We start from the raw sequence: 17766 nt of genomic DNA on the forward strand, positions 1-17766 counted from the left end.
AAGCTTCTCCACATCCTTTTTGAATTGTGGAGCCCAAAACTGGACGCAGTACTCCAGCTGCGGCCTCACCAAGGCAGAGTACAAGGGGAGAATGACGTCCCGGGATCTGCTTGAGAAGCATCTATGGATGTAAGCCAGTGTTTTGGTCACTTTACTAGCCACAGCACCACATTGGAGGCTCATGTTCATCTTGTGGTCAATGATGACCCCCAAGTCTCTTTCTTCCATAGTGGTAGCCAGTGTAGCACTGCCGAACCTATAAGGATGCTGCAGGTTTTTCCTCCCAAGGTAGAGAACCTTGCATTTTTCAGTGTTTAAACACTATCAGGTTCTCGTCCGCCCATTTTCCTGAGCCTGTCCAGGTCAGCCTGGATCACCCGCCTGTCTTTTGGTGTGGATGCTTTGCCCCAGACTTTGATGTCATCGGCGAACTTGGCCAGTCTGCTTCTGACTCCAATGTCTGCATCATTAATGAAGATGTTGACCAATATGGGTTGAAGGACAGAGCCTTGGGGGACCCCAGTGGTCACAGGACACCATGGTGAGTGACTGCCATCAATTACTACCCTCTGGGTCCCACCACGGAGCCAATTTCCCAGCCAGCAGATCATGGTGGACTGAAGGCCACAATTGGCCAGTTTTGCCAAAAGGTGATCATGGGATACCAGATTAAAGGCTTTTTTTGAAGTCAAGATGCATGACATCAATCTCTTGTCCCTTGTCCAGGTGATAGGTCACCTGGTCGTAGAAGGTAGTGAGTTTGGTCAAGCAAGACCTACCCACAACAAACTCGTGCTGGCTATCCCTCGGGATGTTGGCGTTGGCCAGTCCATTAAAGATGGCCTCTTTAATAAACTTTTCTAAGACCTTCCCTGCGATACAAGTCTGGCTGATGGGCCTATAGTTAGCTGGATCCGCTTCCCTCCCTTTCTCGAAGATAGGCACAACATGGCCTTCTTCCAGTCTCTGAGAACTCCTGGCTCTCTGGTGTAGTACCTGAAGGTCCGTGCCAGAGGCTGGGCTCTGATGCTCGCCATCTCCTTGAGTACCCTGGGGTGTAGGTTGTCAGGGCCGGCTGACTTTAAAGTATCCAGCCTCTCAAGATGTTCCTTCACATCTTGAAGTCCACTCGTGTGGTTGGGGGCCTCCATGGCCAGCCCTATGAGGAGAGGCTGAGGGACCTGAATCTCTTTAGTCTCCGCAAGAGGGATCTTGTGGCTGCCTACAACCTTATCAGGGGCCAGCAGCAGAGACTCGGGGAAAGTCTGTTCACCAGGGCCCCCCTTGGAGTCACTAGGAACAATGTCCACAAGCTGAGGGAGGATAGGTTTAGGTTGGATATTAGGAAGAACTACTTCACTGTAAGGGTGGCCAGTGCCTGGAATAGGCTTCCCAGAGAGGTGGTACTCTCACCTTCCCTGGAAATCTTCAAGAGGAGACTGGATAGGTACCTGGCTGGGGTCTTATGACCCCTGCCACCCCCAGTGCTCCTTCGTGCCTGTGGCAGGGGGTCAGACTAGATGATCTGCCTAGGTCCGTTCTGACTCATGATTCTATGCTTCACAAGGTCAGCATTGATGGAGGGCAGGGGATCTCCCTCACCTGGACCTCCCTGTCCCGTAGCAGGCATGGACGTCCCATGGGACTGATGAAAGACCGACGCAAAGTACCCATTTAATAGGTTGGCTTTTTCCTGGACCTCAGTTGCCCCATCTGGTTCAGCAGGGGTCCAGTGTTGCCCTTGCTTTTCCTCTGCCTCCCCACATTTGTGAAAAAGGAATTTTTTTATGGTCCTTGATGCTCAAAGCTAGTTGGAGTTCAGTTGCAGCCTTGGCTTTCCTGGTTTGCTCCCTGCAGGACCGCACCAGTGCAGAATAATCCTCCTCAGAGGTGAATCCCATCCTTTGTAGACCTGTTAAAAAAGATGGGAACAACAGCAAACTTTAGGTTTGCAAATAGTTTTCAAGCTTCAAACTGCTGAATTTCAAGAGATGGGCTATTTCAGAACATTTGTTTTAAAAATCCTACAGTTGTTCAGCTTTTTTGTCTCTTAGGATTTTACTGACTTTATTTGTCCATGCCTTGAACTTCACACCCTCCTACATGGCATGTGTAAAAATAAATAAATAAATGATTATTATTAGAGTACTTGAAAATACCACCCATTTCTTACCATAAATAAATCAGTCGTCTTTTTTTATTATTATTATTATTATTATTATTATTGTCACTCTTACAGTTTTATAAAGTGCGCATGCTCTGATATCAGTGAGGAAGCCTGATATAATTTTGGGGAGCAAAGTTAAGATGTTGGTATGTCATCTGTGTTGCAAAGTAGTTCTGCAGCAAGTTAAATGTAGACCACTGTCCTAGGCAGAGGAAGGTGTATGTTTTCATAAGTCTACTTGCCCTTTGTTTTGTGCGCTGTATGTAGCAAGCATCTCCAACCAATGCACAGAACTCTGTTTTTGTGTATTAGTTTTATGGTTTTTTAACTAGGGCTTTTAACAATTTCTTTTTTGGAAAACTTGAACAGGGCTATTGTCAAGTAACTCTTTGATTGCACTCCCTGTGCACAGAGCTTTTGCTGTGTTGAAAAATCCTACTCTTCATTAAACCAAACAGGTTGAACAGTTTTTTACAAAAGTCCTGACTTCTAGTGAACTAGCAGCTCTTCTATCACAGGCTATAGTACCTGACCCTATACAAAGCCTAAGGCCTAACAAAAATCCTTTTACTGTACATCCCTGATTTTGGATTTGGGGAGCTGTACTGGGGAGATCTATCAAAAGGGATGTTTCTACTCCTCTCTTAATCTGTTCAAAAAGACTTTCACATACCGCGTCCAAGTCTGGAAGTTCCTGGTGCGGAAGAACACTTTCTGTGTTGGCTGGCAGCAGTGTGGAAGGATCCCATTAGCTTTTTATTAAAAAATGGGGACGGGGAAGTTGAATAATTTGAGCCAGATCTTTTTGCCTTTCTGTAATGGGTAAATTATTTATTTTTTAAAAAGATGGGTCCAAAAATTGAGGCTCAGAGTGCCCTTTTTTTTTCTTTTGGTGGAGGGGTGGAATGTTTTTTAGTTGAAAATAATTTGGAAACAGAAAAATTGATTTCTTGAAAACTTGGGATAGATCACCTGTTTCTTGTGGGTACAACCTGCAAAACATGAAACCAGTACTTAATTCACAGTATTTCTGCGTTTCTACAGTAAATCATGATTGTGCTAGTGACTTAGTATTTTATGAGTATTGCATACTTACGTGGCATTTTATAGAAGTTAATTATTTAATGCTCTCTACAAATATTACTTTTGTTCTCCTGCCCCCCCTAACACACATACTGCTTTCTAAAGATTTCTTTAATTAAAGTGATTTATTGGGATAGATAACTTTACCTTTCCCGGAGTGTCATATGTTGCAGAAGAGGCAAAGTTAGCACTTTGTTCTCACTTCCTGTCACACTTTAGGGCTTTTCATATGTTCATGCTTGTTATGAAACTACAGTTAAGTTGTTGCTAGCATTCGCTAACAATGGCTTTCTACCAAACCGTCAGCTTCCTCAAAAAGTTATAAATGAAGCTTTCTGTCTCCTATCTGTACCCAAAGAAAGTTCCTGCTCCCATCTTCATAATGCCTATGGTTAAGTTTACTCTGCATGAGAACGTGACTAGTTTTGAAAGTGATATAGGTCATCTGCTTTTTGTGGTCTTGTGATGTTTTCTGGAAATTCAGCTGGGCCTAGCAACTCCACCTCTGTGGTGTTGTTGTTGTTGTTGTTGTTGTTGTTGTTGTTTCCAAAAGATTGGATTTTTTTTTGGAAGATTGTGTCATTCAGTTTTGATTTATTAACCATGCAGACTTGAATTGTTGAAGATTTTAACTAGGTCCCAGCAAAGCCTAATAAATATTAATGGCTAACCCTTTGTCACCTTTTAAAGCAAGCAATTTACATAAACCAGTTTGTGGCCAGCTTTTATTGCAAAGATGACATTGAGACTATAAAACAAAGGCTAAGGCTGAAAGCTTACTACCACAACTGTTTCTACAAAATCACAGGATATACTTGGCTCTTCCACTGATTAGGCTGTTGGATGTTTCTCCCTCAAACCCCAGAAGGTGTAGACGGAGGCAAAACCTTCATGCCTCCTCTATTTAGCGAGTTCAACAATGGCACCACTGGGAGAAAGTTAGTGCCACCACTTAATCCTTGAATTGCAGTGGCTTCTTGCTGCTATTCTCTGGTGAAGGAAAGGTGGATGCTGACTTAGTTCTTCAAAGACAACATTTCATGTCTTGTATTCTGCAGTATGTGAAAGTGGATGTAAGCTAATGGCAGGATGTCTACTCTTGTGTGAGATGGGACCAGGAGAGGCAGGTGGTTCACTCCTCCTATCCCAGGCAGGAGCTGCTGGTGGAAGAATAAAATTGTCTTGAGACTCTTGAGGGAGACAGCGAGCATGCTTCCTTTCCAGCCGTGAAGAGATATAGAAATTTAATATTGCCTACATCTAATTAGAACTTGGTCCAGGGATAAGTAGTTACAAGTTGTGGTCAATGTTGATATTCTCACACTTTCTCTGGATGCTTGTAGTGGGGATCCAGGCTCATCTGTCCTAACCTGCATCTGGACTATGAGTTCTAGTTCTTCAGCTTATTTGCTCTGCTACTCTGTGTCTACATGTATAATTATATACTTTTGGGGTAAGCATCCTACATACGTTACAAACTGATGCACCAAGGCAGGGGTATCAAACCTCCGGCCCGTGGAGCCACCATTGCTTACCCCACCTCTGAGTTCAGATTCAGCTGGGGAGGTTTCTTGTAGTCTAGATTTAGTCTGCAAGGAGCCCCACAGTCTGGATCTGGCTTGGGGCACAGGTGAGTTTGATGCCCCTGTAGTAATGCCAAGGGGTTAAATGGCTCCCCAAATGCTTCTTAGTAGGTTAGTGGTAGAGCTGATAATGTAAAATCCTGATTGGAGCAAGAAAGAGAGAGAAAAAACTTTGTGCATGTTCACTCTGTATTTTTATGAGATACTGGGATATTACTTATTATTTTCAATGGCACCCTTGAGACTCCAACTGAGATCAGGCCCCCATTGCGCTAAGCACAGTACAAACACACAGTAAGCAACAGTGTCTGCTTCAAATAGTTTAGTCTCAATAGACAAGACAGAAAAGCTTTGAGAAGAGATGCAGAGAGGTGAGAAGTGATTTGCCTCGGTTGTTAAAGCCTGACAATGGCAAAAGCCAGGAATAAAAGCCAGTTCCTATGTTCCAGTCCAGTGTCTATGTAGACACATAGAACTCTTCAATGAATAGAGTGGCTGGGATCCTCTGTAGCAAAGCATGTATGTGAGTAGACAACTGAAAATGTCTTGATTCCTTCTAAAGCTGAGAAATGCAAGGGATGTAAAACAATGCCAAAAATTGTTTGGAGCCTAGTATTGTGGTTGGTAGGTTTAACTTGCTTCAGTTAGCCATACAAAAAACTGGTTTCTAAACTGAGAAACCAATCATGGCACCTAATGAAGTAGATCGTTATGTAAGAAAGCTCAACTATTAGTTGTGCAGGAAATCAATTGGCCTTTAAGATGCCACCTTGCCTTATCTTCTACCTGATTTTAGACTAACACAGCTAACCACCTTTCTGGTTTGAGAAGTAGCATTTATGACACTTGCAGTAACTTGTAATTTAAAAGTACATCTTTTAACTGGGTTGTTGAAGGTTTTACCATTGATTCATAAACCATCCTCAACTTTTTGAAATCCTTTGCTCATAAAGAGAAGAAACTGTTGACTGTTTAAAAAAATCTGCCTCAGAGCAGATACAGATCAATAGCACAGACTGTATGATAAAAACTTACAACTGTAAGTACTGCCTAAACAACTAAATTGTATTCATTCAGAGTTTAGACAAAGTATTATCTACCACCTACTATGGCTGGGTTCATCTTACTGGAGTTAAACATACGCTATGCCAGACATTAAAAGAATCCAGAACAATCAGTATTACTGTAACAACTTACTGCAATGTAAGACTGGAGAATTGTTCTTTACTGCAGTTGACATCTTTTTAAAGCCTTAGTGTGTAAGCAAGGCTTTAAAAAGATGCCAACTGCAGTAAAAAACTTGATGGTATAGGTGGGACAAAAGGCATATTACATCTTTGATGTTGATGATGCATGCTGATCCCACCTACAAAGGTAAGTCAAACTGTGGCATATAGAACTGGCTGAAAAAATATTTTCAAAGTATTTTGAATAATGGGAATTATTTAAAAAAAAAAAAAAAAGTTTCTTGTACACATGTGCACATAGAACTGTAGTGCATTCTGGGCATGATAAAATGGACACTGTAGCCTGCAGCAATATATCGATTGTGTAAATAACTAAGCATCTTAATTCTGGATTATTAAGTACTCGTAAACAGGAAAGGCATGATATCTCTGAACCTGTGGGTTGCTGGATTATCTATTTGTTGTTATGATTTCAGCTGAAATGTATTTAGCTCACCTCCACATAATTAGCTACTCTCAGCTGCTTATAAATCTGTTCCACTTGTTAGAAATAGTCATTCTTTTCCCAAAAGGCTGTTTAAGTCCTGCTGGAATACTAGGCTTAGCTAAATCTGGTGCTTTTAAATCTCTTGCTTTTGATGAAATCTTTTATGAGCTTCATAGGTAACCTCAGAATATGGGAGTCCAGTTGCATAATCAATTGCTTGACAAAGTACTTTGTTATACTGTACTGAACAAGGCAAGCTCGGGCTTGTGAGGCTTATACCACACAAAAGACTGGTTATACCAGATGCTGTACCTCTTCTTGAGTTGCCAGCCACAGCTTCTAGATAAGTTATAGGTAGCTAGAGTAATTGTATCTCTGGAAGGATGCTGCTTTCTTTCGTGAAATATTCTGTATATTTTTATATCAATTATCTAATAAATCCCAGACATGGTGATTATCATGTATATGGGCACAGTTGTAACCTTTAAAAAATCAGATGTGCCATTTTTTTATAATGCTCATTTTATAACTCTGCAATGGGCTCGGGGGGTGGAGGGGTTATATGCCACTTAAAAATAAATAGTTTCCCTCTTCTTTATTGCTCTCCCTGCTGCTCCATTTGCATGCTGTGGTGGTTGACAACTGATAATAGCCATGAAAATGGAAGTAGGTAACATATGGAGTAGTTTATTCCTTCCATTCAAAAAGGAGTTTGTGCATGGAGCCAACCTCCAACCCAGAAAGAAGAGTTTGAAATGTGAAGGAATCCATGGTTTTCTCAGGTCCACAAAAATAAGAACTACTTTTTCTTGGAAACATTTTATGCAAGGTTCTCCTTTATAGAGTATTTAATCCACTGTAGTTATGCAAAAGTCCCAGGTGCAAGGTTGGAATCTTTTAGTACCAGCAACTGCATGTAGTGGCCACATCCCCACATGGTGTGGGCATTTGGTTCCCTGGGGACAACTAGTGACCGCATACCTTGCGCCGCTGCCAGTTGTCCCTGGGGAATGCCTGTGCCACGCACCCTCTGGCTCACGGCAAGTTACCCCGGGGCTCAGAGGGGGACTAGCAGCCTCACCTAGGGTCTTGGGGGCCTCCTGGGGTTGCAGCAGAAATGATTCTGCTGTGTTGAGCCTAGCTGCAGCGCAGCTCCAGGCAGCCCAGCTTTACTTTTGAGTGGTGCATGTGTTGCCCATTCATGTGCTATTCCGCTTTTTTTCCCTCCGGCAGGGTGGAGGGGGTTGACCCCTGAATATCTAGGGATCAAAAAACCCCACTGCGCTGCTCCCTTGCACTGCTGAGAACAACTGAAATGCAGTATGTGGTGCCACAGACATGTCTGCGACTCCACATACCACACTGCCTTGCTTATTTGGAAGTGGCCAGTATGTCCATGTAGTACAGTAGAGGTGCTCAGTCTCTGGCCTGTGGGCCAGATCTGACCAATGGGGCTTCCCAGGGATCCAGAAATTTGATGGTGAGAGAGCATCCACTCCCCTGCTGCCAAATCTCCATAGCCATGAGGATCCCTGGCCCTGCATATTGCATCTGGCACCTGGTATCAGTGTGCAGGGCTGGGCAGGGGGTGTATTGGGCCTGTAGGTCCTAATCTGGTCTGCAAACTAGGCTTGTACCATTCATCTGGGCCATAGGGTAGAAAGATTGAGAATTGCTGCACTAGCCCAAATTAAGGGCATAAAGCAGGGGTTAGCCATCTTTTAAGGAGAGGCAGGCCTACATGATGCAGGCTGGTCCCAGGCAGGCCAACACTTTCAAGCTGGCCAACTGATTTGACACCAAAGTATCCAAAAGGTTATCCTGATCCTTGCATTCAGCTTCTTGAGGGGAAAAAAAAGTCCTGCTATGAATACTGAACATTGCATTGGCAATTAAGCCAGTTCCAGGTGCTTTACTGTTACTGATGGAAGTTACCTCCTCTCTGGCACTGTCCTTAGCACTAAAAGCAGTTCATTTGGAACAAGCTGTGGCATCTGGTTTCACTAACATCACTGCACAGACTGGGTGTGCCATTATGGAAATTTGTTCCTCCTTTCCTTCTGATTACATCACTACCATCATCTGACCAGAAGCTTTTGCTTATCTTGCTTTCCAAGATTAGAAAATACAGCATTTACCCAAATCCAAGACGACCACAAATTTTTTTAAGAAGAACTCCCAGTAATTAGATTCTGTACTTGGAAAAGTATAAATGTGCTATCTGCACTGTAGGAGTGGGCCTGGGGTTCCCCTGTACCTGGATTGGCTGGGAACACGCTCCTGGCTGGAGCAGTCCCATGCTCAATTCTAAGACTGGGCTTTATTTTCCCCATGTTGGGGAGAGGGGGGTGTAAAATGTTCATCTTTAAATCGGTAATAGAGTAATTAATCTATTCTGACTAGGTCTCATTTTAAAGACTTGGCTTTTGCCCATTATATGGATAGCTGTGGCCCAACTGCCCATGTTCTGTCTAATCTAGACAACATGCTTAATCATATCCATACAACTTTCCACCAAAACAACGCGGGACTTACTAGAGGCCCTAACATTAGGTCTTCACCCTAATTTAGGTTTTTAACTGTAAAAAGTCATGCTGTCCTGTGGCTTTAGTTTCAAGAACGCTATCCCCTCCACAGAGGAGCGGTTATGGCATGGGAGCAAAAGAGGTAGGGCACAAGCCACTGAACTTTGATTTTTTTTTTTTTCCCCCAAAGAGCTATCATTATGATCTCCCAATAAAGCCATCTCTACCTTAAACATAAGTGCCTGCGGGGATGAGGGCCAGGTCTGTGCTGCAGTGGGGCGAGTCATAACTGCATGGTGGGGAGCGTTCAGACAGTGTACAGCCCAGGGGACCCATGGCTTGCCCTAGTGGGGCCCCTGCTGGCACAGCCCATTGGCTATTTAGTCCCCAGTTACTTAGAAGTTGGACAGCCCTGACTTATGGATGGCTCCAGACTGGCCAACACCATTCTAGCTAGTAGTATTTTGCAGCTGATGCAAAAAGTGGTAGAGTAATGATGAGCCCAGAGCGATTTTTTTTCAGAGAAGTCTGGACTGCACAGTGAGCTGGGCTGTTGCAGGAAAAGTGCTTTAATATAGTTAAATACAAGCTCATATTTCTAGGAAAAAGGAATGCAAACTATACCCACAAATTGCAAGACAATCCCAAGTAGGTTGCAACCCTGAAAAGGAGTTAGGGGTCATTGCAGACAAGTAGTTTAACATAGCTCTGAATGAGGTGCTCTGGGCTACTGTGATTCTTGTACTGAAAATCAAGGTGATTAACCATTGCAGTGCTTTGCAGAAAAGTAACAAACTTACTTTAAGTCTCCAGATCAAAACTGGATGCTTTTCTAGGAGAGATGCCTTAGTCAAAGACAAAGGAATGGACTTGATCCGGGAGATTGAGTGAATTAATACAGTTCTTATACAGGAGGTTAGACTAGATGATTAGTTTTTAAAAATCAATGAAAAAAAATAGAAAAAATATACAGCAAGATGTTGCCCTTTTTTTTATTTATTTTTTTTAAGTGCAAGTTTTTGGCACTTCGTTTCATAGATGTTTGCGGCTGGAAGGGTACCTTGCAGATCATGGGGTCCAGCCCCCCCTGCACGTGGGCAGGAAAGACTGCTGGGATCAGATGACTACAGCAAGATGGGCATCAAGACGCCTCTTGAAGATTGCCTGTGTGGGTGTCTGTACCACCTCTGGGGGGAGCCTGTTTCAAACCCTCAGCCCTCAACTTGTAAAGAAGTTTTTTTTCTTATGTCGAGGCTAAAGTTGTCTTCAATCAGTTTGTGCCCATTATTTCTTATCCTCCCCCAAGCCCTGATGTACTTGTAGGCTGCCACCAAGGCAGGATCAATTCTCAATGATCAATTCTGGTGTGTGCTGTGTGTGAGAGCAGCCAGGTACTACTGTTCCTGAAATAAAGGCACGTTGCCTCAGTAATACAAAGGGCATTCATCTCTGCTTGTTCCAGTTTTAGGGCTAATGCCAGCAGCCCTCATTCAGGCAAACCCCCCACTGGGTCTGGTAGCGTGGCAGAAAATATTCTTCATTCTAAATATCTGCTTCTCGAGATGGAGCTGTCCACTTATCGTAACTAAAAACTGCTACTTTTGTGACTTCCTGAAATAAGATTGTGTTGTTCTCTGTGCTTACTCTGTCAATAGTTCACTAACAGGCTGTGCCGATTTGTGCTGACATCAGGCAATTGTGCCAGTGCACAAAGAAAGATGTTTGCTGTTATAAGACACAATAGAAGTAGAAATTTTCATTTCATGACATGAATGGGAGCTTTGACTTGAATGAGTGTTCTGGCTGAACAGGGATTTATCTTTTCCCCCCCCCTCTCTCTTTCTCTCTCATTTTCCATAGCTCCCTCCATATTTTCATTGTAACAAGTAACTGAGAAGATGGTGTAAAAGGCAAGAGGCATAGGCAATCCTACATCTTTAAGACTTACAAATCAAACAAATGCCTCATTTTATGACCTTTTTCTTTTTTAATTGGAAACAATTTAGAAGATATCAAAATGGGAACTGTTATGGGGGGAGTTTGTTTTTCTTTTCAGTTTTATGGCAAGAGCTACTCTGAACAGTGGATTGTCTTTTTAAAAACTGTTTTCAGCACATTCCTATACTGAAATGCAATCTAAGCAGTTTATTACTCTAGCCAAACCTCTTGGTTATATATGTTACAGGGATCTTTAAAAACCCAGTCTGAGGAGTATTTTTCAAGGCCCACAACTTTGTGGAAGTTGTGTTCAGCGTTTGTTATTATCGTACACAAAAACGAATAGTAAAGTGTTCCCAGATGTGTGTTTCAAGATTATACCCATTGTGTAATGAAAGCTTTGCAGATTTTAATTTAAGATGAGCTGCTAATTTCAGAGCAAAAATATATGCAGGCTGTAGAATGAAAAGCCTGTTCCAAACTGTAGCATACTGTCACTGCAGTTGGAGAGTCTTCCTGAGATTATAGTCTTTAGTTCATTAACTAACGTCAAAAAGAAAAAAGATTAGACGTAATAAGTAAAAAAAAAAAACAAAACCACACCCCACCCCAAAACAATGAGGAAGCCTGGTGTATTGTCAGCAATGAAAATATTGTCTACAATTGGCTACTTGCCTGATATTCTCTTACTGATTCTCTTTGGAGCCTCAGTTTTTAACTTGCTGTGTTTATTCTTTAACCAAAGGGAACTTTTAGGTGTACTTGCATATTAAGAGGAAACAGAAGGTCAAAGAAAGACCATTTAAAAAGGTAATTCTCATCTGGTGCTGCCAGATGCTTTGAAGGGTGCCGGAGGTATGTGATAAACTAAGTGAGTAAAGGCAGGTTTGGGCCTGTCCCTGCCTGAAAGATTCCCACAACCCTCACTGCCCAGTCCTTCTGCAGGGAAGTAAGCCTTGTAATGTATACATTTTAATTTTTTTTAATTGGGTGCCACTCAATTCAGAGAAGTTATGGAGGGGTGCCTTCAAGTCCAAAGAGACTGAGAACCATTGACCTAAAAGCACCACACTATACCATACAATTTAGACCTCAAGATTTAAAGTTTTACAGGGTTTTTGGAGCTATCAACTACTTCGTCTTGTGGGGTTTAAGTTGTTGTTTTCCTTTTAAAACTTCCTGGCATGAGAGATTTAATAGTAAAATTTAAGGAAACTTAAGCCTATTATCTCCTCTATGTTTACTAGCAGCAGGTCTTAAGAATGGATCTCCTTTTCAACAGAAAAATCCTAAGTCATGCTTCTATTTCAGAGCAAAGAGTAGAAATAGGACTGATGGAAAGCTTCGGCTGTAGCAACTGTTTTTTGAATAGAAAATTGGATTCTTTTGGCTAAATGAAACACTTCATTAAGAAGTCCGAACATTGTGAAAGGTTTAGTTTATCATAAAAATGAATATTCAAAAACCGAACAGTCTTGTGTTCAAGATGCTGATGCAGTCTCATGGATGTAGTTGGTCAATCCTATGCCCTTCTTTAAGGGCTGGGTTTCCCTGCTGGACTACATCTTCCCAGTATGCACCATGAGATTCCCAGGATGGAAGTTCTCCCCTTTCCTGGTGATGCAACTCCAACTTTTGGGGAGATGGACATCCAACAAGAAATCAGTCTCTGCAGGGAAAGGAAGCATGGGGCACCCACTTGAATGTCCACCAAACAGTTGAACAATTCCATGGAACAATTGGAGAATAACTAACGTGGGATAGTGGTGAAATGAGCTCTATGTGGGTAATAGTTTCTTTAGTTTTCTCACAAATGAAAGCCATGAGCTAAAGAATGCAGAAGTTGGTCTCGCTTATTTTTAATCCTACTCTACCACCACTTCAGAGAAAGGGAAACCAGGTTGAATTGCATGTGTTTCATAATATAAACAACCAATAGCAGTGTGTTTGGGATTTTTTTAAAATACATTGTGGTAGCTACTTTGTGGTTGGCGTATAGGTACTAGAAATATAAACGGGGTACAAATATTTACTGAGAGGACATTTAAAGGTCAAGCATAGAAATGCATAGACACTAGCACTGTCAGATACAATAGGAAGTGCCCTTCAGACACTGGCACTGAAAACCCCATTTTCTCTGTGACACATGGTGGTTAAATGCTCAATCAAATTGGTATCTTTGGCAGCCAGTGGAGGTCCTTGAAACAAACAAATATTCTGGATTTGTTCAAGCTTTTAACCTTCTCTTGGCAAATGCCCATTGACCATTCGGTAGAAGGTTCCTCCTTCAAAAGCCCAGGAAAATGCATGCATTTCTCCTCTTTAGGGCCCAAGCCTTGCTTTTAGAAGTGATGTTTATGAAGCGGGGATAGAGGAAACCTAGAAGAGTAGCTTAATCTTACTGCCAGCCTTTGGTTATGGCCACGCGGACATTTGAAACAGCTTCATAAGGCGAAAGGGGGACTTTTTGATCCAAACTCTGGAGCAGCAGTTGCTTTCTAACCATTATGTTCAGACAAACTGGAAAGATACAGCTGTAACAAAACAGCTCCCGGTTTTTAATACTGCTTCATCCAGGGTTAAAGCGGAAGCCATTCTGCTATATTTGTGCCTCTCTCCTGGCTGGTCCACGTGGAACTGATGGGATGCTGCTCCCAGTCAGCAGCTTCCCTTTGGAAGTGTTCCCCTATTGAAAATGCTCCAAATGTATGCACGTCCGTACGCTTTTTGTAAGATCTTCAAAGAACATCAGGTGCACAATATGTTTATTTTGGATATTTAAAAATAAATAGATTTCATTTTAAGTGCGTATGAGAAGTGTAACTAACAATAGTCATCAAAAATGAACAAGCACCTCTTTTTGTTAGAACTTGAGTTCAAGCTGTAGGTCTCAAGTCATAGATGTGGAACGTATAATATTTTCTCACTGGCTCTTGTCCTTTGATTTCTTGAGAATGCATTACACTGGCTGCTGTTGTCCCCCTGGTTTGCCTATGAGAGGTGAGGGTGCCATGCCTTGCAGTTGCATGACTGGGTTGTTTGTGTAGTTTTAAGCCAGGTACAGACTTTGTATTTTTACCAGTACAAGTGATCAGAAACTGGTCTATACCCATAATACAACAGAAGTTCAGCACACACATTAGTTTAAAAATGGCAGATCCTGGTCTAAGATTTGCAGCCCGCCATGCAACGCCAGAGGGTGAACGTGTGTTCTGTTCACTACCTATCTAAACTATATGCTGCTGTCACAAAACTACCTAATTGGATTGATTGTGCCCTGGGCTCTTTGTATGTCTGTACCCAGCCTTAGTAATAGGTTTAGACCAGGGGTGACCAGCCTGTAGTTGGCTTGATGGGCAGTTCTGTGTAGTATGTGACAGATGGGAGGGGAGCAAAAAGCTGAGCAGGAGATCAGGCAGGGGAAAGTGATCAGAATGGTACTTGGGGAGGGTGCAGGGCTTAATCTGTGGCCTGCTAACAAGGTGCCTCCTGCTCCAGGTAGATGAGACTTTATATAGGATGGTTTAGATGGGCATGATCCTGCCCAAGCAGGGGAGGGGGTTGGACTAGATGAGCTCCTGAGGTCTCTCTTCAGCCCTTCTCTTCTACAGTTTTGTGGATGTCTGACTTATTTCACGTGGTGACTCTATCAGTGTATGCCATTTTCCTTCTCTGGGCTGGTGATAGACCCATAGTATCAGTACTGAGAAAGCAAACTACTGGTAAATACATTTTCAGCTCTGAAATGAATTCATTTTTGATCTAGCTGCTCATTGCTCCTGACTCCCAGATAGGAAGAGAGAAATACTTTGAGGAATCAGTCGGTTGTAACTTAATTTTTAAAATATGTTCAGTGTATACAGTGTCTGACCATTAGATCTGAACACAGCAAAACCTGGCGTAATGGCAAGAAATGCCACAAAAAAAGGACAGTTCTTCCAGTGAAGGAATCTCATTTCTGCAGGATGAAATGTGAATCTGCTTGTAAAAGAATGCAGCAACAACAAAGGAAAGATGGCATGAATGAACAAGCATTCACAGTTTCAGTTATTGTTCAGAAAAGAACATGAGGTCCACTTTTTCCCCTGGATATTAGTTCAGAGATTTTTTTAGTATTCAACCTGTGTTGGAGCATATTGCCAGATACCTCAGCTGAGTATAATAAGGAATCTTGGTATGTATAGCAATAATACTGCATAGTACTTTTCCCATCAGAAGATGCTTAGAAATGATGGGCCTAATACTGCAAAGTGTTATACCAAGGCACAATTCTTTGGAGCATTGGAACTCAAATGTAGAAAGCCTGATATTTTATTGTACAGCTTATTAATAAAGCCTTGTGTTGTGGTAGATCTTATTTATTATGGAGAATATGGCTTACAAAGAGAAACTGTTTTAGGTTGCAGATGCATTATGTATTCAGGCTTTATTTTACAATTTGCAAAAATAAAGCTGGAGTAATGTAAAAAATGATGCCTTTTTTTCTCTCCTAGGTCTGAGAGTAACGGTGTTGTTAACATCCTTCCTCATGGTGCTAGGAGCTGGCCTAAGATGCATACCAGTGTCAGACCTAACAATAAGGAAAAGGTAACTAGATGATGGATTTTTGACTCCTCCTAAATGGCTTTTTTTTTTTGCTACTGTGATGCAAAGTAATGTACACAAGTTTATTTTTTAATCAACTTGTGGAATATACAAACACCTATGAGCACTAAAACTAGCTGTAACATGCCTTTTGCTGCTTAAAACTGTTTTATTTTTAAAATAATTCTTTTACATGGCATCAGAAGATGACAAAGCACTGTACAAACTTCAGTTAATTGCACCACCCCACACCTCTGCAAAGATTAGTTCTAACCTGTTTCACAAGTGAGGAAATAGAGAGGATAAGCAACTTGCCCAAGATCACCCAGTCCATCATGCTACACAAAATTAAAAAAATACAATTTGCATGGAAATGTTAAACAACTAGTTTGCATTTTGCATACTGTTTTTCTGAGATCCTACACTGAGGCAAAGCAACTAATACTAAGTGCCCTTTTTTGTACTCAGTAGTATATTCATCATCCATAGGTTATAAATACTCTCCTGGGGGTTGAAACGCATGGTTTTTTGCACTTGGACAATGTTAGAGCTAAGAACAGAGCCTACTACCTGAAAGAAATCTCTCAAATTCTCACTGCTCAGCTGTACATATCTTGAGATTGTCTTGAATGTGCTAGGAGGGCAAGTTTAAAAGTCCTGTTTTATGGGCATGGCAGATGATGGGAGCTCAGACCACTTGTTGTTCAGCCATCTTTATTTGTCTGTTTCTTTTATGCTCTTACCGAGAGATGGCAGCATGGTAACATATAGTTACATTTCCCTCCTTTATCTTCAAAAATGTATAGTAGCGGGGGCTCTTGAATGAGTGTGAGCGTGTAGCATGTTATTACTAAGAAGACAAAGTTCCTTAGAAAAGACTTATTTTAGTCTGGGAGTGTCTTTTTGCTTTTAGAAGATAAATGGTCCACTTCATCCTATGTCTGTCTTTGCTTTTAATAATAGAAACGGGACAATTGGCCTGTTCTAGGACTGAATGCAATTCTTCTTTCATTCAACATATCCCATTCCTAGCCTTGCTTCTGAATTCATCAGTCAGCCACATGCTATTACATACTGCTTCCATTGCTGCAAGACTTGCCTCTCTATGGGGATGTATTAAATGAAGGATGAACATGAAAAATGTTTGGGGGAGGAGAGAATGGAGGCTGTCACTTTTTAATAAATATTTTTAAATGCATAGTGTATATTGGAGAATAAAAACTTTAAGCACCACAAATAGAGCATGGCACAAAGAGGAGGAGAAGGGTGGTTCAGGAGACTGACTGCATGGTAAGGTATCTTGGTTGTCAGTTGAAATCCAGTCAGGTCACTTATTCCTGCTTTTGTGTGTGTGTGTAACGTGCTGGTGGCTTTTTTGCTTCAACTGCCAGATGACTAGTGAGTACATTTCAAAACCCATAATCGCTCCGGGTACTAATAACTACCCTTTTTGCCATTTTCTACAATTAATTGAAGGACTTCAGTTGTTTGTGGAAACTGAATCAGCAGTGGTCCTCCCAATTCAGGGCAAAGTGTGTTGTCAGGACAGGCAGGGGGAAGGTGTCATCAATAATGCCCATACTGTTCCTATTCTGGAGATGCAACAAGGTAGTCTCTAACACTACCTCTTGCCAGCTCTAAAAATGTACTTAAAAAAAAAAAAGGGGGGGGGGGGACATCAAATGGGTAATTGTAACAGAATGGCATACTACACAGCCTTCCATCTATGACCCCTTAACAGAGCCACGATACTTGAGGTTTACAGAGCCTCGGACAAAACACCAGAGACGACACATTCTTAAACCAGAGCATTTGGCTATGGTCTGAATTTATCGACCAGTCTGGATAATCTTCAGTTTCACTGTTTATGAAAGGGACACTGGTTTTAGCCATGTTGGTCTAAAAGCGTAGGCAGACAGTCTTGGGGTAGAGGCAGTATCTTTTATTAGACCAACTAAATAGCAATCTTTTTAAAAAAGGACTGTTATACCCAGGGGAACCCTACTATCTTTTCCCTTCCCTGTACAAGATGAAGTTTAATTTGTACCGGAGAGAACTTTTTACAGTCTTTGAATTCTCCTATGCCTGAGGAAGGGCATTTGGGCCTGAAAGCTTACAAAGAAAGACATTGTTTTACTACTAATTTAGTTGGTTTAATAAAAGATATCGCCTCTACCCCAAGATTTTTCATAGTTTCATAGTAGCTAGAGTC

At 41.8% G+C, this 17766-nt stretch overlaps 1 protein-coding gene across 1 annotated transcript in view; it reads left to right on the forward strand.

Annotated features, from left to right (window-relative positions):
* DIRC2 (disrupted in renal carcinoma 2) overlaps window positions 1-17766 on the forward strand; it is a gene marked incomplete at its 5' end in the record, with an annotated part of 108047 nt that overhangs the window by 12155 nt on the left and 78126 nt on the right. Inside the window, one exon of the mRNA XM_019553572.1 lies at window positions 15464-15557. Coding sequence (XP_019409117.1) covers window positions 15464-15557 — 94 coding nt within the window. The remainder of the gene's footprint in view (window positions 1-15463; window positions 15558-17766) is intronic.

This window comes from Crocodylus porosus, unplaced genomic scaffold (genome assembly GCF_001723895.1).
Source record: "Crocodylus porosus isolate Cpor-Errol unplaced genomic scaffold, CroPor_comp1, whole genome shotgun sequence".
Lineage (NCBI taxonomy): Eukaryota > Metazoa > Chordata > Crocodylia > Crocodylidae > Crocodylus > Crocodylus porosus.